This window comes from Strongylocentrotus purpuratus, unplaced genomic scaffold, assembly GCF_000002235.5.
Source record: "Strongylocentrotus purpuratus isolate Spur 01 unplaced genomic scaffold, Spur_5.0 spur5_scaffold_14, whole genome shotgun sequence".
Classification (NCBI taxonomy): Eukaryota; Metazoa; Echinodermata; class Echinoidea; order Camarodonta; family Strongylocentrotidae; genus Strongylocentrotus; species Strongylocentrotus purpuratus.
This window is the reverse complement of record NW_022145599.1, coordinates 3,448,731-3,470,904: the sequence shown is the minus strand read 5'-3', so window position 1 is coordinate 3,470,904 and position 22,174 is coordinate 3,448,731. Positions and strand designations below refer to the sequence as shown.

The following is a 22,174-nucleotide window of genomic DNA, read 5'->3' as shown; positions in this document are numbered from 1 at the left end:
CTGTAGGTCGGAATTGGAAACAGAGACAGCACTTTCATAATCCCAAGTAAGAGATAATAAGGTGTGAAATGGTTTGTGGGAACATGCAGTGTAAAGAGATTACTTTTTAGAGTAAACGATGAATATAGTTTGACCATGATTATACACGCAAAAAACTGAGGTGCTAAATGTTGGGGTGCTGAGTGAGATTCTGCACTTGAAGTGCCAAAATCAGCACTTGACGGGTTAACTTTAACAAGGAAACCGAAACGTGCTGAATATTGAGTGCAGAAAACGAGCTATAACAATATGCAGCATTTAACATCGAGTGCTGACTGCATAACCTGATCTGATTGGTCGGTTAGTATAATAGCTGTTACCCTTGTGAATATTGTTTTTGAATCAAATTCAGCTAAGAGATTCTTACATTCTTCATTCTCCAGGTCAATACCCAAGGCCTCAAAAGTCTGAATAACTTTGCTCCTTAAACTGTCAACAACATCAGTATTCAAAGCTGTTGCAGCAGATAACACTCTGTTTGTCATAGCATGGGTCATGTTGGTGTTTGATAAAAGAGAACCAATGAAAAATGCAGCTGGTCTCACTATGAACATGACAGACAATGAAAGCGGACAAAATATACAGTTCCTCAGGTAGACAAAGGAACATCCCTTGACTGCTATTATGTAAAATGTGTAAAACAGGTGAATATGCATGTGACACCTGTGTTCTACACATTTTTACATAATAGCAGTGAAGGGATGTTCCTTTGTCTACCTAAGGAACTGTATATTTTGTCCGCTTTCATTGTCTGTCATATTCATAGTGTCTTGTACTGTCATTATGCATTGCTCCATCTTGTTCTTGTAGTAGGCCTATCCTATCATCATCATCATCAAATGCATCATCTGCTGCAGGATTATGCACTTCACCAACAGCAACACCCAAATCAGCATCAACTAGACCCTCCATACCCTGTACAACTTCAGGTTCAGGTTCTTCTTGTGGATGTTGGTTAATAAATGTTTCCTGTAAGAGTTGAAAGTGGTAAATGACGAAGGACATCCACCTTGACCACATACCAAATGTAGATGGGGCATGTCAAACAACGCATGAGTTAGCACTTGCACAAGGGCTATTCTGCACCCAAAAGAGAGCAAAACTTGGCACTTTAAGTGCACAACAGTCAGCTCCTTTGGGTGCTAGCAAAGTAGCCCGGGTGCAAGTGCTAACTCAGCACTTCGAGTGCAGTCACTATGCGAGCTCCTAAAAAGTGCTAAAATTGAATCTTTAAGTGCTAAATTTAGCACAACAGTCAGCTCCTTTGGGTGCTAGCAAAGTAGCCCGGGTGCAAGTGCTAACTCAGCACTTCGAGTGCAGTCACTATGCGAGCTCCTAAAAAGTGCTAAAATTGAATCTTTAAGTGCTAAATTTAGCACAACAGTCAGCTCCTTTGGGTGCTAGCAAAGTAGCCCGGTGCAAGTGCTAACTCAGCACTTCGAGTGCAGTCACTATGCGAGCTCCTAAAAAGTGCTAAAATTGAATCTTTAAGTGCTAAATTTAGCACTTTTTTTTTTTGAGTGTATGACGTTCGTAAGACGCAAAATCTACTTGAAATTAAATGCTCAAGACGTACTTTTGCACACAAAATCAAATCACCTAAAAGCAAATGCATACCAAACAAAATAACAGGAGTAAGAAAGAACATACCAAAATGAATGAAATTAGTGTCTCTACTTACCGACTGAATCGAGGGTGTATCCTTTGACAACCTCTGGGGTGGTAAAGATCTGGTTGTAGAGGAATCCACCACAGGTGAAATACTCGTTACCCTCGCAGGAATAGTCACATAGAGTAGAGTTTCCCACCCCGTAGTCACCGTATGAGTTACTGCAAAAACACAGATTCCCCTGTTGGACTCCAGCAAATCTGGGCATTAGAAAAGAGGGGGGGGAATTATTTACATGTTCGTTTTATTTGATACGGTATATGGTAAGAAAACGGAACAATAGTAGAAATTAAGAGAGGATTCGGGAATGTCCTAAAGATTGGGCTTATATTTTTTAAAGTTGCCCAAGTGATTGCTTTACTAACCTGATCCCATGAAATGCTAAATATTTTGTCGATTAAAGCAGGTCCAGCTTGCCGAGTGCAGTAATTAATTTTTGTTTTGTTACCGACTTAGCCGGAAAATTAAATATGCAGTAAAGAGAATCATGAACATTATTTGAAATATGAACAAAAGGAAAAACGGGCGAATAACAGTAAGAAAACATTTTCGCTGGACGTTCATGAGGGTTATTGTTTTATTCCAAGGTTACCTACGTCGAGCTCATGAAAGTAAGAGCGTATAATATAAGGGATGTATTGACCTCGCTTGAAGTTGAAATACAACACTAAACTCTTACGGTTCTCATTTTTGGCGTTTTCGCCCTATTACCCTTTAATGTTTAGTAAAAAATAAAGATCTGAAAGGCATAAGGGAACGATAATTTGATTAAAGAAAATCAAGGAAGTTTGTTTAATACATTATATTAAGTTCGAATGAAATAGTATGTATTTTTTTTTTTCCTCAATTAAAGAAATCAATGAGCAATCTGGGAATGAACTCACGGGTATGCTAATTGAGCGCAAGATGAGATACATTTAATCCTGGTCATCTCGGAAAGGGAGAAATGACCGGCCGATACCGACATCTCACGCTCTGCTACGTTGTCAGGGTAACATCCCTTGTATCCTGTAAAAATACAAGAAGACAGAGAATTCATCATCATCATCATCATCATCATCACCACCACCATCATCATAAACCAAAATGTCGTTCAAGCAAAAGCACATTAATTTAAGAAAACGCGCAGTCTCCATGCTTTCTAATCGACGAAATTAACTCGTCAAAAATACGAATCATAGCACGTGTATATCGTCGGCTGCCAGTTACGTCACAATTTATCCTATTTTGGATACTTCCTTTTTTACTTCAAATCATCATTACGATCGTAGTCATTACTACTATTGTCATTGTCTATACCATCTTCATCATAATTATCATCATCGTCGTCATCATCACCATAATTTTCATCATCAATATAATCATCATAATATTAGCATTAGTTTAATGGCTTTTTTCCTGTTATTGAATTTATTATTGTAATTCATTTTCTTGTATTCTTCGTTATTGTTATATTCCTTTACGTTCCTGGAAATGAAATATAATAGATAAATAAATAAATAAATAAATAAAATATCATCATCTTCATCATCATCATCATTGTGATGAGCCGTATCGCCGATATCAATATCATCATCATCATCATCATCATCATCATCATCATCACCATCATCATCATCAACCACAACTGTATCGTTAAGAGCTGGGATAACCACTTACCGAACGGTGAGAGCATAGCTTGAAGTGAATACGCCCTGCTCATGTCGCTGCCGACGGTGAAAGTATCTCCAACCACATAGCTGCTGTAAGCAGTGTCGTCATGGCCTGCATATTTCATAACCATGATCTCCGTCCCGCTGCTGGTCCATCGAAGACGTGACCCAGCACTGTTCCATCGCCAGCCTATCAGGTCACCGGGGTTATAGGTCAGCCACTCAGATTCATCCTCAATCAGATATGTGACCTATAGAAGGAGGATTACAAAAGGAATACTAATATCAATATGGGAAATTATTCTTTATAGACCGTCTGCACTAATTTGGCCAGGGGAGATTAGACCACCCTGCAAGGTCACTGACAGGTGGTTATCTCATCAAATCAGCTCTCAATTCACATAAGAAAAATGGGAACATGGGGACCAACAGGCACCGATTAGGCATTGTTTACTATATAGAGGGCGCAAGTACTTATAAGTAGTGCAATGGGACTTTAAATAAATATTTGCTTTCATAACTTGCTAAACATTCACATTTTGGCGTCCTCATTCCTGTCCGTTTGATCATTATTTATTTAGATATCACAATTAGTCGGATGAACATATTATAATTAAGAATTTGTTATGAGCATGATAAGTCAGAAAGAGATACTGAATGACGGGGGGGGGGGGGGGGGTGGTAGGCAAAACACTGCATCCAGGCTCTTTATAGGGCGGTAAATGGTTGGAGCCATCAGAACGGTTCGAGATGGGCACAATATGGCGAATAATGGTTTGTTGGGCAAGCAGATTATAAGAATATACGCCATGTTGTGACCAACTGAAATCAACTTGGCCAAACAATATGTATAGATGGCCCCTTGGATTCAGTTCTTGGTGATGCGAAGGCAACCCTATCCTCCATGTAAGTCGTACCTCTTCGTTCAGGCGATGTCCTGATTCGATGTTGGTTTCGCTGATGAGGGTGAACTGAGTGGTAGAACCATCGATCGGACGGTATATACCGGGTCGAAATCCACCACTGGCCCCAGCAGCCCAGTACGTCCAACCTGAAATAAAGTGACCATTAAAGGGATTGTATAGTGTAATCACTATTCTGAAAGTAAAGCCAAAACATACATCCTTAAAGAAATTGGGATATATTGAAGTCAACAGAATATCACAAAAGATTGTTTTGAGATATAATAATGTGCGTTGAAATGCATCACATTTTGATATAAAACAAAATTTATTAAGTACTTCCTTTAAGGAGAGAAAAGAAACCTTTTTGAATATCTACTGACGCCGATAGCTCTAAAGCTTGCAATGCTCTTTACATTTGTGTAGGTGCTGTTACGACAATCATAACTCCTCTGCTAAACGCCAGAAAAGCGTTACTTTATATACTTTGGTACATAGTTATAAAGGACCCTTCAGACTCTTGAAAGACTGATTAGCCACTATACTCTAATGAATGTACTCGTTAGTTAGTCTATATTGCTGCACAAGTCATAATACTTTTCATGCATATTTGGAAACTGAAATACATACATTAATTAAAATGAATGGTTAAGTGAAATGAAATTACCAATTTCTCTTAAGTTACCTCTATTGGCTCTAGCTTTGATCATAATTTCATTACATATTTGATTCATAATGAAACGGAAACAAATGAATAAAATGAAAGGAATGATGGGACGAAAGAGAAATATTAATGTCCTGACCTTTGACCTGTCCATAGCACTCGAATGGAAGACTAGTCATTACCATGACGTAGTTTCCGCCATCATTACTAGACCTTGAGCCCACAACAGGACCATGGGTTTCTGATGCACAATCAAAGGTAAAATCTGAAAAACAGAAAATGGTAGATACGTAATTCGTAAGAAACCATGGAAACGTAAAACATCAAATGAATGCGTATAACAAGCAACAAGCCAAAATGTAGCGAAGACATTAAGAAAACACAACTAGAGGAATTCATCATATATTTTTCTTTTTAAGAATCAGATGCTACCAAGAAATTTCATGATAAAGAGATATAAGAAATGTGCCTTTTTCTTGTATCATCATCGTCAAAGAGAAACAAATGCCACCACAACACGCGTCATTATAATTATATAACACATCTGAGTGGACCAAAAAATGTAATTCTTTCCCAAATCCAACCGGCTTTGAATGTTTTCTTTCCTGGCCTCATACTGAATAAGATTAAAATGATTCACTATAAGTGACTATTCTTGCTATGGAGAAATTGAACTGCTCTTAATCGCTACCATAATTCAAATATTTCTCGATATATTTTTGTCGAAGAAAAAAGAACAACTTCATAAACATTTTCTTCCTGATATCAACAACATACCGTCGTCATCAAAGACAGCTTTGATAGAGTAGGACTTGGTATCCGTGGAACTGATTGTATACACAAAACCAGGGCTGTGTGCTGTGCCGTAGTCACTGATCGCGGCGTAACGGTGGGCCACGGCGTCGAATCCCTTGTCGTAGTTAAGAGCGGGACTCGAAAACCGAAACCCGATCTTATCACCTGGTTTGAAATTGGATCTTATCAGCGGCATCGACATCATAAATGGTGTATCCACCGGTCGTTCCCGGAATCGTGTTCTCACCGACGAGCTTCCAGTAGTTCCCGGATTGCAATCGCCATACCCCAGGTTTAAACGGCTGGTTGTTCGTACTGGAAGATGGTGAAGAGTATTACATGTTTAATTTTTAGGTTTGGTCAACATCAGCCATTTATTAATCTTTTTATGTTTTGTATAACATTTCGACTGAGTGAACTTCCTAGTCCCGCTTCTAAATCATTATTGATATAATAATATTATGTCATAATTGCAGGGCACATGAGGTAGACCATTTTGACTTGGGGAGCTGTCGGGACAAATTTGTCTAAAACTTTTCCAAAAGTGCAAAAGAAAGAAAGAGAGACAGAGAGAGAGAGATAGGGGGGGGGGCTGAGATATAGTCTTTCTTATCATTTTGATGATCAGAAATTTGCCAACATAATGTTTACAGATTAGGTTATCACCCCCTCTTGCAACGCCAGTAGCCCCTTCCCCACCTCCCCAATCAGCTAAATAGGTTATTCCTCAGTTTTCATTGAATATCTCGATATTCAATTTCAACTTTCACTTGAAATGAGCATTGTTATCAACTACATCCCAACAAACAAATACAAACAAAACAATAAAAGCAGTTATATACATCGGGTGGTATTCTCATAAGTTAAGCCGGGACTAAGTCCAGACTAAACAAGAATTTTAGTTCACACTTCTATGGAATGCTAGGTTTTATCTTTCTCCTTCAATATTCATGACAAAGATAATCTACCAAAGACTTTGCTGAAATTCAGTTCATACTCATATTATCTTTTTCTTCCTATTTCATTGCAAAATTAAATTTTTTGGACACTTTTCATTGAAGGATTAAAATAATCTGTACAAGGTTAATTAGTTTGCAACAGGCACTCCATAAACGTGTGAACTAACTTAGTACGCGCTACTGGAATACCACCCATCGAATTTTAGGAGAACCCTCCGTTAACAGTATTAGTAACCCACTAACATAATGACCTCTTTTAAAACTTTGCATATTACCTGTAGTAGACCCAACGTCCAATTCGTCCATAGCATTCGGTGACGGCGTCGTCGATGATGACGATGCGGTTAGCTGTGTCCGTCATCACACGGTCTTTGATTGGTGAGACATCAATCTCACTTTGTGAACAGTACGCATCCTCGGAAACTACATGGAAGAGCAATGATAACCATTATACTATTTATAACCATGTCCACCCTTATCTATTTACTTCTTCTTTTATTCTGAAAGATCTACATGCGCTTGTCCAACGATAAAGAATAAAACCTCAATTGACATAGGGGGTGAGACATTATTTTGTAGCAATTCATCTTCAAGCGAAAACCAAGGAAAATGTTGATTCTAAAGCAAATATCAATAACCCAGCGAGGCCCATTACAAAGAACACTTATTTTAAGTGTTTCCTAAAAACACCATAACAAATGTTGGTGCTAAATAAAAGTATCATACATATTATAACATCCTCTTAAATATTTTGATTATATTTTTGATAGTTTGAATAAATTTTCCTGCTGAAATAAATAATACGTTTCTATAAGATGAAATTATTGTGTACGATTCGTGTTATGAAAACCTTAACATTTTACATTAAAGAAGTGAAATGAAAACGATTTTTTAATTTTTAATAAAGGTAAAAAAATTAAGAAACTGAAATGTTAAATTAGTTCGATATTCATACCTGCTTGTCCAAGGATGGTAGCCAACAGTATCAGATTCTGTGGAATAAGTGATGCCATAAATATTAAAATAACTCGGATTCAAATGCACAGAAAACACAAAGACAATACATCAAGATTTAGTTCAGATTTAGTTATGAATATATCGTAATGAAGATCACAATTATACAGGTGATGCAGATATCCAAAAAGAGTTTTGTCAGGCGTTAATCCCTGTCGATTCATTTTTAATATCAACATCTGGAAAATGATAATGAGAAATAGAAAATGTATCGTAAATTTCTGTTGACATTTTCTTGCATTAACCTTTTCAGTATATATTGCATTCATTGTATTACTTCATTGATTATAAAACACCATAAACTAAATAGAAGTGTTCAATAGTCTCTCTAGATCTACTGATTTGTAAAACTATGTTGAATCTAGAGGCATTCTTGAATCAAATATTTCATGAATTCTGCTTTAGTAGATGACTTTGATTTTTCTTCAGGATGATTTTAAATACATTATTATCATGTTGCCAGCTCATCCAGTCAATTAGTTCATCTATCTAAATGATATGCCATAAATCCCATCAATCGTTATGATTGGTGTATGCCACAAATAAATTAGATAAATGAATTATAATTACATAAATTACAGAGGGCTGTATTCTGCGTTATACATTTATTTGTGTGAAATGGTTGTATAAGCTCATCAAAATCATCTTCGTTTATTCAGCTTTCATTGACATTTAAAAAACAAGGTTAACTCTGTAAGGCTGGAAGTTTAAAACAACACAATATTACCGACAGGAGTTTTATTAGTTGTATTATATTGTAAAATTACTGGACTATGACCCACATTTATATATATGATATAGTAACGAACAAAATGGCGACAGACAAAATGGCGGCTTACCAAGGTGATACAGACAGCCCCGTTTAAGAGTACACATTTTGATTGTAAATTCCTCATGATGCACTCGCTGACCTCCCACAATCAGATAAAAATATTTCCCTGGTAATTATCCAAGAATTGCGCTCATTTTCTGAGCGAAAATGGTACGGATTTTGTGTTTTAAGGAGGACAGGTTTGCGCAATCGTCATGTCCAAGAAATCTTGTTTCTCTTTCTGATCTTTCTTATCTTACATAAAGACGTCACTGCTTTATTGTGGATGTATTTTAACAAGGATGGGCTTGCATAATTGATGGTGCACGAAGCTTAACCACAATACATTTCTGCATTTGTCATTATTGATTAATGGCTGGTTTAAATATCTTACAACGTCCCTCTGGAACTTAGATGGACATGCAAATACAATGTATTAATTACTATTATAATTTGCTAAATTATTCATAAAAACAACCAGGTATATCAACGTCGTACATGATTAAAGGACATATTATTCTGATCTTACAGTTTGTTTATTTTCTTAAATTCTTAGCGTTTAATTTTTGAGAATTTTTGCATATTTCCAGAGGGAGGTTTTAACAAAAACACAACAGCATCTTGACAAGTTAGTGTTTATCAGCCTACCTCCAAAGTAACTTTCGATCAATACTCTCAGAGATCTTCTAAAAACGCTGGGAAATCGATGATCTCCAACAGATATTCATGAGCAACCTGAAAATAATTTTCCTGTGTATACTACAATATACTATAATATTTCGATATCAGAACGTTACTAATAAAAGTGATCAGAATGAATATTTAGATGATTGATATCATGCATACGTGCTCTTACTAAATTAAGCGTGTTCAGTGATGTGGTGATCACAGAACTAGGTTAAGTCACTCTAAACTTTGGCATGTTTGGAAGTATTTTTGGTTGAATATAACGGGAGAATAATGTCTGTTTGAGGTCGATCAATACTAAATACTCGTCCGACCCAGCGATCGATAACAAATACAACAAGGAGGTGATAAAAGCAGGAGGAAGAGAACACAGGCGAAAACAGAGAAAGAAGAAGAAAAAGAAGAAAGAGAGGAAATTGACGGAGGAGGAGGAAGATGAAGAGAAAGGGAAATGAAGGCGAGTATGAAGAGGTTGCAGAAGAAAAGGAAGAATAGAAAGAAGAAGAAGAAGAAGAAGAAGAAGGAGGAGGAGTAGAAGAAGAAGAAGGCAAAGGAGGAGAAGGAGAGAGAAAAAAGGAAGAAGAAGAAGAAGAAGAAGAAGAAGAAGAAGAAGAAGAAGAAGAAGCAGGAGGATAAGAAGAAGAAGGCACAGGAGGAGAGAGAGAGAAAAAAGGAAGTAGAAGAAGGAGAAAAAGAATATTCAAGTAGGAGAAGGAGACGTCGTACTAGTGGTATATAATTATAATATTATGTATATAGCGGACATAATCCAACCCGCGAGATGCTGAAGCTGTAGGCGCTCCAATATTACCCCGACTCTATATGGATAGGCTATACCGGTTTCAGTGCTCACAACATTTAATGGAAATATTACTACAATTACCCTCTTAACACTTGGGGTGTGAGCATTAATAGACGGTAGAGGTAATTGAGAGCCATGAATGGAAGATGGAGACATCATAATTAGATATGAATAGATGCAGGATTTAGAGCGACCGTATCCGGGAAAACACAAATGGTAAGAGCACAATTGGACAATGATTGTCTGCTTGGACTGACTAACGAGGGACATTGCAGTTGCTTATTGTGATCTTGCTACAATTTTTAGGAAACAGGATCTCCCAAATTAAATTATAATAAATAATAATAATAATAATAAAAATAGCCTAATAAGTCCACTCCAAATTTTATTAAACCGAAACGGAAATTCTTTTTGCCCAATTGATCGTGAGCCCGGCAGCCACTGAGCAGCGCCAGATCGACGTTGCTCTATCCCATATTGTTGAACGCCAAACCAGGTAGCAACAACTCCCATCTTTTAACGTCTTTTGGTATGACGCGGCCGGGGTTCGAACCCACGACCTCCCGGTTGTGAGGCGGACGCTCTACTGACTGAGCCAACACTCCGGTATAATTGTATATTCATATATCTAAAATATTTAAGATGTGAGTTGTGCTCAGTGGTCACTATTTTTAGTGTAAACTTTTCGGGATTTTTGCTGGTCTAAACAACTCATTCTCTACATAATTATTAAGCAAACTCAGAATAAATTTTGATTTAGTTTCTCTCGAAATGAAATCCTTTTACAACATCCAAAGATCGGTTCTAAACCATTAAAATTCATAAGACATGTGCTTGTAATCAAATTCAGATAAGACATCATATCAATCTTGTAGTAAGGCTATCTATATTTAGTTGGTATCCTTTAAAATAAGACTGAAGACGTTTAGACACATCGTTGTATCGATGTGTTAGGCGCTATATAAAAGCGAAATATTATTATTATCATTATATAAAATAGTAATCATTTCCGAAGATGTAACAGAATTTCCAAGCAAACCAATCTGAAAATGTGATCTTCATTATTTGAAATTATTTAAAGAAAATATATTCTGCCTCATAGATTGCTATTTGATGCTTGCTTTTAGGACAACATTAACCGTAACGTGATTGTTCGTTATCATGGTTACTTTGTGCACTGTCATTATAATGGTACATTAATTTTATGTGGGTTTCTTCTCTTCTTCTCTCTCTCTCCCTCTATTTATCCCTCTCTCTCTCTCTCTTTCTCTCCCTCTCTCTCTCTCTGTCTAGTTCGTTCTCTCACTCTCTCACCCTCTCCAATATGGAAAAGGTGTGAAAGAGAGACAGATACAGAGACAGAGCTGAGAGAGAGAGGGCGTCCGTATATAAGAGAAAAGATGGTCGATTAAGAGGTAGGAAGGGTGCATTCCCTATCTACACAAGTAGAAGGGAGGAGGAGGGGGAAGGGGAGGGGTGGGGTGATACTCCAATGAGTTAGAGAGGAGGCAACGAAAAGAGAGGGTTTTGGGGGTAGATTGTGGTTTACTAAAAGAAAAACTCATAATTTCAATTCTGCATAATAATTTGTTTGAGAATTATGAAACTCATTTTTCTTTTTTTGAATATTCAGTCTATTTTATTCTTTAAAAAAAATTGTTCTAGTTTGGGGGATGAAATAACGGTGTAGTGCGGTAATCTTTTCCTATTATGTTATTCTGATATATTGAAGTCCTAAACATTGTGAAATTGTGAACAATGAATTATGTTGTATTTATGTTCGTTTATCAAATGATAAAAAAGTTTGAGTATTATTATGTTGCAATTTTGTATGAACTATGTTACGTACGACAAAAAATTGGAGTTTTTATAAATAAAATCAATGAATACAAAACAAGTGAGGCATTTAATACTACTAACATTCATCAGACCTAGGAACCGTGAATGGTCCCGTGTTATGCATTGTTACGTCACAGCTCTTATTCGCTGTGGCGTCCCATTAGACGCTGACCAATAAGGTGCCTTTTATTGTCCCCGTGATCCCGGGCCCGTATCCAATGGAAGGGTATAAAAACTCGGCGTAAAACGTGAAGTGCATCATTCGACCTTCAACTACCAGGAGCATCTAATTCCCGTACATCTAGTCTCATTTCTCACCGAAGCATCATGGCCCGTACCAAGCAGACAGCCCGTAAATCTACTGGAGGAAAGGCTCCTCGAAAGCAGCTTGCCACCAAAGCAGCTCGCAAATCAGCCCCATCGACTGGAGGAGTCAAGAAGCCCCATCGTTACAGGCCAGGAACCGTCGCTCTCCGTGAGATCCGTCGCTACCAGAAGAGCACCGAGCTTCTCATCCGCAAGCTCCCCTTCCAGCGTCTGGTCCGTGAGATCGCCCAGGACTTCAAGACCGAGCTCCGCTTCCAGAGTGCGGCTATCGGAGCTCTTCAGGAGGCCAGCGAAGCCTACTTGGTGGGTCTCTTCGAGGACACCAACCTGTGCGCCATCCACGCCAAACGTGTCACCATCATGCCCAAAGACATCCAGCTTGCACGCCGTATCCGTGGCGAGAGGGCTTAGGTTATTAACCTAACGCGTTTCTCAACAAACAAAGGCTCTTTTAAGAGCCACCACATTACCAAGAAAGATTTGTTTTCATGTTGTTGCAGTTGTTGGCCTACTCCCCCGTAGGACCTATCGGCAATTAATGAATGATAAATATGACAAAAATATATATCATGCGAATGGTCTACTCTGTTATGTGAATATTACGCACATTATAAGTTCACATATGCATTACCTTGAAAACAAAATATCGGGGGTGATTTTGTGGCAATATTTATGTAAACAACAGATGACACTTATCATTGATACGCGTTATCAAATATGCAATAGATTTAATTGGCCAGTTCGTTTAAAGCCAACCAGACATAAGTAATTTTTACTAAAAATAAGCCTGAGTAGAATCATCAAACATGCCATTTTGTAACGAGACCTAATTCCCCCTTCTGATAATTACCCCTTCTAATCAGTACCTCTCCCCTCTTTTATAAGTGCGCTATATTTCTTTGATAAGAGTCTCCTTTCCTTTGCAATAAGCGCCCCTTTCCCCTTCCTACTCGTGCCCCATTCCCCTTTGATATAACTGCCACTATTCAAAGATGATAAGTGCACCCTTTTACTTTGATAAGTCCCCTGATCCTTTCAATGGGTGCACAACTTTTTCAATTCCTATTTCATAATGAAATATAAGTGTCGAATTGAAATGGGAATACTGCTACGTGTCCTTTTTCCTTTCTTTCAAGTGGCATTGATAAGTAAAACTTAACCTACACTTTTGATTGTCGATAAGAAAATGCGCCCTTTTACTGTCATCTAAGAAAGAACCAGTAATATCCATCTTAAAGGAATTGGACCTGTTTTCTTTATTTACAGGTATCCTATTGTCACAATATAAGTCAGTAAATCCGGGGACAGGGGCACAATGCCCCAAATATCATTAGAACAAACTGTGCCCCCTATAGAAATTAATCGTGCATCACATGCCCCCTCCCTAGATAATTTACTAAAGAAGTGTTCTCTTTTTTTACGTAAAACATGCCTGTCCAAAGAGGCATCTTTAAACCTATCAATAATCCTTTAACCCCATGGTCTTATGAACTTTAAAGAATGCTAAATTAACCGATTGCTCTTTTATTCGAGAATAAAGGTTTAACTTTAATTGATAAATGAGTTTCAAATTCAAGCCAACTGCAAAGATTAGATTAATGTCTTATCAAAGGACACAAGCTCGAACCAATGACCTTTGAAAATAATTGAAACCATTCGACTGCTGGTCCTATGGTCATGGCGGTAGGTATAGTAGTAAAATAGCAAGCCTCATTTTTCTTCTGACCACTTTATCGACCACCTGTTCTCTTATGGATGCTCTCTCGCTCTCTTTTTCTCTACCCCCTCTCACTGTCTCTCTTTTACGGTTTCTCAAAAATGGAGAGGAAGAGCGGAAAAGAGATACAGACAAATAGAGAGAGAGAGAGAGAGAAAATATATATAAACCCACATATATACATGTACCATTATAAAGACAGCGCACATATTAACCATGCAAATGCCCTACAAGCAAGGATCACTATATCAACCTATGAGGCAGAATATTTTTGTTTTAATAGTCAAATAATGAAGATCACATTTTCAGATTGGTGAGCTTGGAAAATATCTCACATCTTTTGAAATGATTAATATTTTATATGATGAAGACATTATCACTGGCACCACAAGCTGAGTACATCTCGAGTGTAAACGTCTTCATGGCTAATTTAAGAGGATAACAACTGAATATAAACAGCCCTATTACGAGATTAATATGAATTTATAATTTCTTATTTGAATTTGATTACAAGCAAATGTCTTATATCACGGCTTAGAACTGATCTTTGGTTGTTGTTAAGGGATTTCATTCCGAGAGGAATTCCGACCTGACTCAAAAAGGTGTAATGTGTAGCAAGTGAGTTGTTTAGATCAGCAAAAAAAAAATGTCGAAAACCTTAAAACTTGTAAATGTTATAATTGATCACAACTCACATTTTAACAGTGTAAGATCACGAGTCAAACGATAGTTCTGTTTTCTAATATTATATAGTTGGTCATTCCGCATAGCTTTTATAAAATTCGAACCAAAATCGCGTTTAACATCACCATTTAAAATATATTTTCCAGCGTAAGTTGTGTATTCTTCCATGAGAATTTACAGCCGGTACCAAGCGCTTAATGTCACCTTTATTGAGATATTTGTGACATGCATGACAAAAGAATTCAAGACAATATCTTTATATACAATGATAGTTTAATAAGGAGATCATGTTCTTTTAAAAGTTGTAGCAAGATCACAATAAGTAATGTCCCTAGCTGGTCAGTCCAAGCAGACTCATAGTTCTATTGTACTTTTACCATCCGTTCTCCCGGATACATTCGCTCTACATCCTGCATCTATTCATAACTAATTATGATGTCACCATCTCCCATTCATGGCTCTCAATGACGTCTACCGTCTATCAAAGCCTATCTGCAATGAAAAGAATATAAATGAATTTATATTTCAAGCGAAAAGGAAGAGTATCTATATGTGTATATCAATATAATATCCCACAAAACTATTTAATTTATACAAAACTCACATTAAAAAGTGTATATGAATTATATTTATTTTCCCTCACAATACGTTTTGTATTATAATCAGGGTTGCCTAAGCCCAGTTTTAATACATCAATGTTTTGAATAAACATTCAGAAATAAGAGTTTTTTTCATGCAATTGATATCGAGAACAACCAAAAAAAAACATGTGCTTTTAACAAACGGACTATGGAAATCTGCAATATGCATGTTTTAATTAGACCATATTGCGACATAATCTTGATATAAATATAATTCTTTATCACATAAATTGCAATAATTTTTTAATAGGTAGAACGTTGAAAATGATGTCTCCATGTCGGTGATGTTTTTTCTAATACAGTATATGAACATCATTCATACCTTTGGCACAAGGTGTCCAGAGCAGGGGAATAAAATCATGAAACAAAATCTATATTTTTTAGAATTAGTCCCATAATGGGGTGTATTATTCACCTTGTTTCACACACAAATTGGGCTAGAGAGAGAGAGAGAGAGAAAGAGAGAGAAAATGTGGGAGGGGGTGATGGTTTATAAGCTCTTAAAGAAAACGTCGTTGTATTTATTACTTTAATAATAATTACATATTTCATACACACAGCAAAGGTTTTTTTCACACAAAACGTATATGGGATGAATTTATGAAACATAAATGCCTTGTACAAATTGATAGACCTCATCATATATACTGATCTGGTACGTCAGCGAAATGGGGGAATATATACCATAATCAATAACTAAAACCGATATTCTTCATTTGCTGTAACATATTATTGACGTATTGTCTTTGTTTATTTATTTATTTCTTAATATATTCTTTAAAAACTGAGTAGGGTAGGTCATTCAGTGAAAAAAATGCTTTAAAATGACAACCTACTGCAACATACAAAATACATAAACAACAACAACAACAACAACATAAGAAAAACTATAGAATATCCAATTCAATGTACAAACTTGTTAAGTGACATAATTATATAAAAAATAAATTGCGAGAGTTACATAAGTATATGAGGAATAAACTTAAAAACAGGAAATATATAATAAAAACAATGTGATTATAATTAATTTATGACTATTTGACATTTCTCTTCAAAGATTGAAAGAGAGGAGCTTGTTGTAACATTTTCTGGGAGTGTTTTTATACAAGGAGTGAGATATATGTAAGAAAACGACCGTATTATGTAATCTGTTCTTGGTTGGGGAATCAAAAGAGGACAGAGCGGGTTTGGCGATGTTCAATGGAACTGTTTTCGTTAAGACTTTACATGTGAGGACACAATACTGGTACTTAATTCTTTGTTCTACAGAATGCCAACTAAGACCAATTAAACGATAACACTGACATGTATACTTATCAGCTTTTAAAACCAAACTTGCATATCTATCTTGTAACTTTTGAATCTTTGACTTTGTTGGATCTGTTTCTGTCAATGTAAGAAATACGTCCTTTCCTGTATAGAAGAATATAGCTTGTACCATTCCGTTTTTTCCCATTATACACAAGGACTTGAAGGAATCATCCAACACAGTGACATCAGAATGTGTACCATTTTGATCGATAAATAAACTTGTGTCATTTTAATGAAATTATGACTTCTCTTCTCGTTATTTATGACTTTATATGGCTCACGCATTCGTAGAGAGTATAAGGTCTTATGACAAATAAGGTATTTATACAAATAATGTTATTACTACCATAATTATATTTAAAAGAATACGTATCTGATATCAACTTAAATGTTTTGAATGAAGAAGATGCAAATTTATGTGAGGGAAAAATCACAGAGAATGAATGCTGGGAAGCATTGAAGTCAATGAAGATGAACAAATCACCTGGAAGCGATGGACTCAGTGTTGAATTTTATAAATGCTTCTGGGGGGATATCAAACATATGGTAATTGACAGTCTGAATGAGGGTTACGACAAACAACAATTGTCGTGCACACAAAGTCAAGCTATCCTTACTCTATATAAGAAAGGTAACAAAAATGTTTTAGATAATTGGCGACCTATTTCGCTGTTAAACATTGATTATAAACTTGCAGCTCGCATTCTTTCAATACGATTACAGAAAGTTATATATAAACTTGTATCACAGGATCAGGCTGGTTTTTTAAAAAACCGCTCTGCATCTGAATGTACCAGACTAATTCAGGATACTATTGATTATTGTCTTTTTGCAAACAAACCAGTTGTTATGATGTTCTTGGATTTTAAAAAGGCGTTCGATACCATTGGTCATGTTTTTTTATTGTCCTTGTTACGGGAACTTAAATTTAAAGATTCGTTTTTAAGATGGATTGAAACGTTATATAATGGTGCTCATGGTCGTGTCTTAAATTTTGGTTGGATATCCGACAAATTTGCAATAGAAAGAGGCGTTAGGCAAGGTTGCCCACTTTCTCCACTTTTATTTATAATAATTGCAGAGGTTTTAGGGAAAAGAATTAAACAAAACGCCAAAATAGAGGGAATCCAAGTCCCAGACTTCAATGAAGATCAAGCTGATTTTAAAGATATACGTATCGTTCAATATGCAGACGATACGACGATTATTACTAGATCTGTAAAATTTGTTAAAGAAATAATGAAAGAAGTAGCACTGTTTGGAGCACATGCGGGACCAAAAATTAACTGGACCAAATCAAATCTTATGAAACTTAATATAAATGACGATGAAGTTGAAGATTTACATTTCACTGAAGACCCTATAAAATGTCTTGGTATTTATGTAGGTAAAAATTCTTTTGACGTTCAAAATTTAAACTGGGAAAGTAAAGTAGAGAAAATAAAGAATACCTTGGATTTATGGAAAATGAGAAAACTTACATTGTACGGAAAAGTTGTTGTGATTAAACATTTAGTTATGTCTCAGATAGTACATACTGCCACGGCAGTTCCGATCCCTTCTAAAATAATTAAACGTATAAATAAACTGGCTTACACATTTTTATGGAATTCTAAAACAGAAAAGGTGAAACGAAACATCTGTCACAATCCTGAAGTAGAAGGGGGGTTGGGAATGATCGACTTAGAGTCAAAATGCCGGTCACTCCGTCTTTCATGGATTCATAAATATTTAAGAGATGAACAAAGTGCTTGGAAAATTTTGTTTAAATATTGGATCAAGAAAATTGGGGATTTGCCACTTTGTTTGCATTTTAATTGCAAAAAGAGCGATATGTATCGTATTTGTAGAAAAAAACAGTTGCCTAACTTTTATGTTGACATGTTTTGTTCTTGGGCTGAATTAAAATATATTGATATGTTTAAAGTAACAGATATTGAAAATGAAATGATTTGGTATAATAGCAATATTAAAGCTATGAATGAGTTATTGTATTTTCCAAACTGGATGAGAAAAAATATTTTTAAAGTGAAACAAGTCTTAGTTAACGGTATCTGGAAAGAAGTTGATTCTATTTGTATTAATTTTCAAGAAAATGAATTACTTTCCGCCTTCAAATTGGCAAAGTTAAAAAGTGCATTCCCGAATTTTTGGTTGCAGAAATTACGTAATAGGTTACAATATGTAAATAGTCCACCGTCTGCAGTGGAATCCAGTACAATAGAAATAGTAACAGGTGACTCCATTGATGTAGCGGTCATGAAAGCCAAACACTATTATAATTTGATGTTAGTAAAAAAAATAGACAGAATCTGCCGTGCATTTATTTTTGGAACGCTTATTTTGATTTACCCAATGAGTTTAACTGGAAAACGTTGCTCCATTATAAATTTTACTTTATAAATGACAACAGAATTAAGCAATTTAATTTTAAATATCTTCATAGAATATTGCCCAGTAAAGACAATTTATGTAAATGGAAGATTAAAAATAATAATCTATGTGATATATGTAAGATTCCAGACACAACTAACCACCTTCTCCTGGCTTGCAAGAAGGTTTCGCTTTTTTGGAAGATTGTATCCAAATTAATTGATACTTTGTTTAATTTTAAAATCCTTTTGAACGAAGAAATTCTTTTAATAGGTTATGAAATAGAGAGAAGAGAAATGAATCTTGTCAATCTTATTTTAAACTTCGCTCAATTTATTATCTATAGGAACTATATTAGAGAATGTTTTGGAAGTGAAAAGCACAGGAAACATGCTGTATATTGGATAAAAGAATTAAAGGTGGAAATTCGCACCTATCTCAATATGAAATGTAATCAAAAGAAATTCGATACAAACGAAGTTACAAAAGTTACAAAAATGTTTTCATTATTTTAGTTAGTGATTATGTCACATTAGTTTCATGTTCTGTACTATGTATGATATGTTACAACTGCATGAATTTTGTATTTAAACACTGTTGTAAATAGCTGTTATTTTATGATATGAACAAATAAAGTCCCTCGAAAGAGGATAAATAGAAAAAAATAATTATATTTATTCGTCAAGTAACATAAACATAGCATAACACTGTGACGAACGAACAGGAGTTGGTAATGTTAATTCAATGACTGGTTTCCTGGCATTCAGATCCACCACTAAGAAAACGAATCACACATTACAATAATATAACATTAATATATCAAACGATTTTATTGCACAGATTTATTTCTTAGTTAAAATGAGAGGGAAGGAGATAGAGAGGCAGAAAGAAGATTAATATCGAGATAAATAGATAGAGAGATAAACAGAAAGAGGCAGATATTTCATTATACATGGTGAAAAAAGATGTTATTTAGTTACAGTGGGCAATTATAGATTATCATAAAATGTGCCATGCATAGATATAAAATTAAAATTGAGGAATCACATTTAAAGTTCATACTATTAATTTCGTTGTACTTCTTAAAAGAGAACAGAGGAGAATATCGTTCATGATAAAAGCATATGTGATATTTTTCAAAATAGCACATGTCATGGTATTTCAAAATACACTGTATTATGTAGATATTATGAAAGTAACACTAAATTGTTACAACACGTATACATGGACAGCAGCAATTATATAGTTCAGTAAGATTTTAAGTGATGGGGTAACATGTAGGATCATGATAAATATCATGTTGTTTAAAAATAGACAACTATAAATACTATATTGTACTAAATTGATGGAAGTTAAACAAAATAGTACAGTAACTGTTCATGTAATACCTAAAATTAACTTAAACATTAATTACTTCACATTTTGCATATGTAGTTCAATAATGTAGGAATTAGGTCATAGGGATAGATACTATATGTTGTTTAAAATAAACTGTTTTTTAAAACTAATTAAATGTGAGGGAAGTAAAAAGTAGTACAGCGAAGGTGTTTATGCTGGCAGTACCTAAAACTACCGTAACATTAAGTACTTCACATTTTACATTTAGTTCATAATGTTGTTGTAATGTTGTTGTTATTGCACTATATTTAGGAATGGATTTTTAAATTGGAAATTTCCCATACAAACCACAGTGTGGGGTGAGCAGGAAATCTGCTGTTTCCTTGTATCCAAGAAAGCTTATGGTATTTTATGTAGGCCTACTTGAGATAAATTTACACATACACACACACATACAAACTAGTATACACTGGCCTACAATACCAGCATGTTTATTACCCCCTATACTATACATGACGCGGCTTAGCGAGCTGGGATTCGGGACTTTGCATTGTTACGTCACAGCTCTTGTTCGCCGTGGCGTCCCTCATTAAACGCTGACCAATGAGGTGCCTTTCATTGTCCCCGTGATCCCCGTATCCAACGGAATGGTATAAATACCCGGCGAAACACTATGTTCAAATCATTCGTGCTCCAACGTTCTCTACCCGATAATCTGTATACTACTCCCGTGCATTCCAGCTCTTACACCGAAGCATCATGGCTCGTACCAAGCAGACCGCCCGTAAATCTACCGGAGGAAAGGCCCCTCGAAAGCAGCTTGCCACCAAAGCAGCTCGCAAATCAGCCCCATCGACTGGAGGAGTTAAGAAGCCCCATCGTTACAGGCCAGGAACCGTCGCTCTCCGTGAGATCCGTCGCTACCAGAAGAGCACCGAGCTTCTCATCCGCAAGCTCCCCTTCCAGCGTCTGGTCCGTGAGATCGCCCAGGACTTCAAGACAGAGCTCCGCTTCCAGAGTGCGGCTATCGGAGCTCTTCAGGAGGCCAGCGAAGCCTACTTGGTCGGTCTCTTCGAGGACACCAACCTGTGCGCCATCCACGCCAAACGTGTCACCATCATGCCCAAAGACATCCAGCTTGCACGCCGTATCCGTGGAGAAAGGGCTTAAGCGTTAACGCTAACCCTAAACCAAAGGCTCTTTTAAGAGCCACCAAATTGACAAGAAAGAATACTGATTACTCTTTTTTTTTGTTCATCAATAAGTAGACCTACAAATACAATCACAATACCAAAGACCAGTATTGGAAACGCCTCAATTTCAAAAAAATAAAAAAGGGAAGCTCTCACTCTTAATTATCAATCATGTGAAAGAATATGTTTTGAATATTACATGACGATAACAATTTTGACGGGAAACCGCCTTCTAATTGATATATTTGGTAAATTAGTATATCTATAAATTATACTGTTGAGAGATGCAAATGCACGTGTGTGTAGTCCCATATACATCTTTATGTGTACAGTGCTTCTAACTTTATGAAGACTTGGCCAAATTTCTTATAACTTTGATGACTCCAGAACCTTGCAGTACATCTATGCTAGATCATCTATGATCAACCTTTTCTGATCGATTTCACAACGTTTCTTTCACTATGCAATTGCATGACCATAACTGGTCTTTAGCTTTAACAAAATAATGTGAAACTATTTTTTTAATGCCTCACAAATTAAAGTATTCATGTTACACGTGGCACTTCAAAATCTGATCAACCCTTTTATAACACCTATTTACATTTGATCTCCCGTTCCGATTGCCGCGAGTCAACAATATTAAAAAATATAAACTGTAGCAATTTTGTTGATTAACAGATCCTATTGCCCATCAGAACAAATTATAGTTAGACGCAATGATTATAATTAGGTTGAGACCACGTGGGTATAGTAGACG

At 36.0% G+C, this 22,174-nt stretch overlaps 2 protein-coding genes across 2 annotated transcripts; one reads left to right on the top strand and one right to left on the bottom strand.

The window, feature by feature from the left end:
* Window positions 1-1,640: 1,640 nt before the first annotated feature.
* LOC115923433 lies at window positions 1,641-8,751 on the bottom strand. The gene is made up of 9 exons (XM_030983986.1): window positions 8,534-8,751; window positions 7,636-7,672; window positions 6,956-7,103; window positions 5,704-6,036; window positions 5,066-5,191; window positions 4,278-4,411; window positions 3,368-3,611; window positions 2,593-2,716; window positions 1,641-1,908 (listed from the first exon to the last, which is right to left on the bottom strand). Exons 3-9 carry the CDS (start codon window positions 6,984-6,986, stop codon window positions 1,713-1,715), a joined length of 1,188 nt encoding a protein of 395 aa, XP_030839846.1. The 5' UTR covers window positions 6,987-7,103; window positions 7,636-7,672; window positions 8,534-8,751; the 3' UTR covers window positions 1,641-1,712.
* A 3,332-nt stretch (window positions 8,752-12,083) lies between these two features.
* On the top strand, window positions 12,084-21,441 carry LOC594373 (histone H3-like centromeric protein CSE4). The gene is made up of 2 exons (XM_030984939.1): window positions 12,084-12,568; window positions 20,942-21,441. The coding sequence occupies exons 1-2, from the start codon at window positions 12,161-12,163 to the stop codon at window positions 21,392-21,394; spliced, it is 861 nt and encodes a 286-aa protein (XP_030840799.1). The 5' UTR covers window positions 12,084-12,160; the 3' UTR covers window positions 21,395-21,441.
* Window positions 21,442-22,174: the final 733 nt, after the last annotated feature.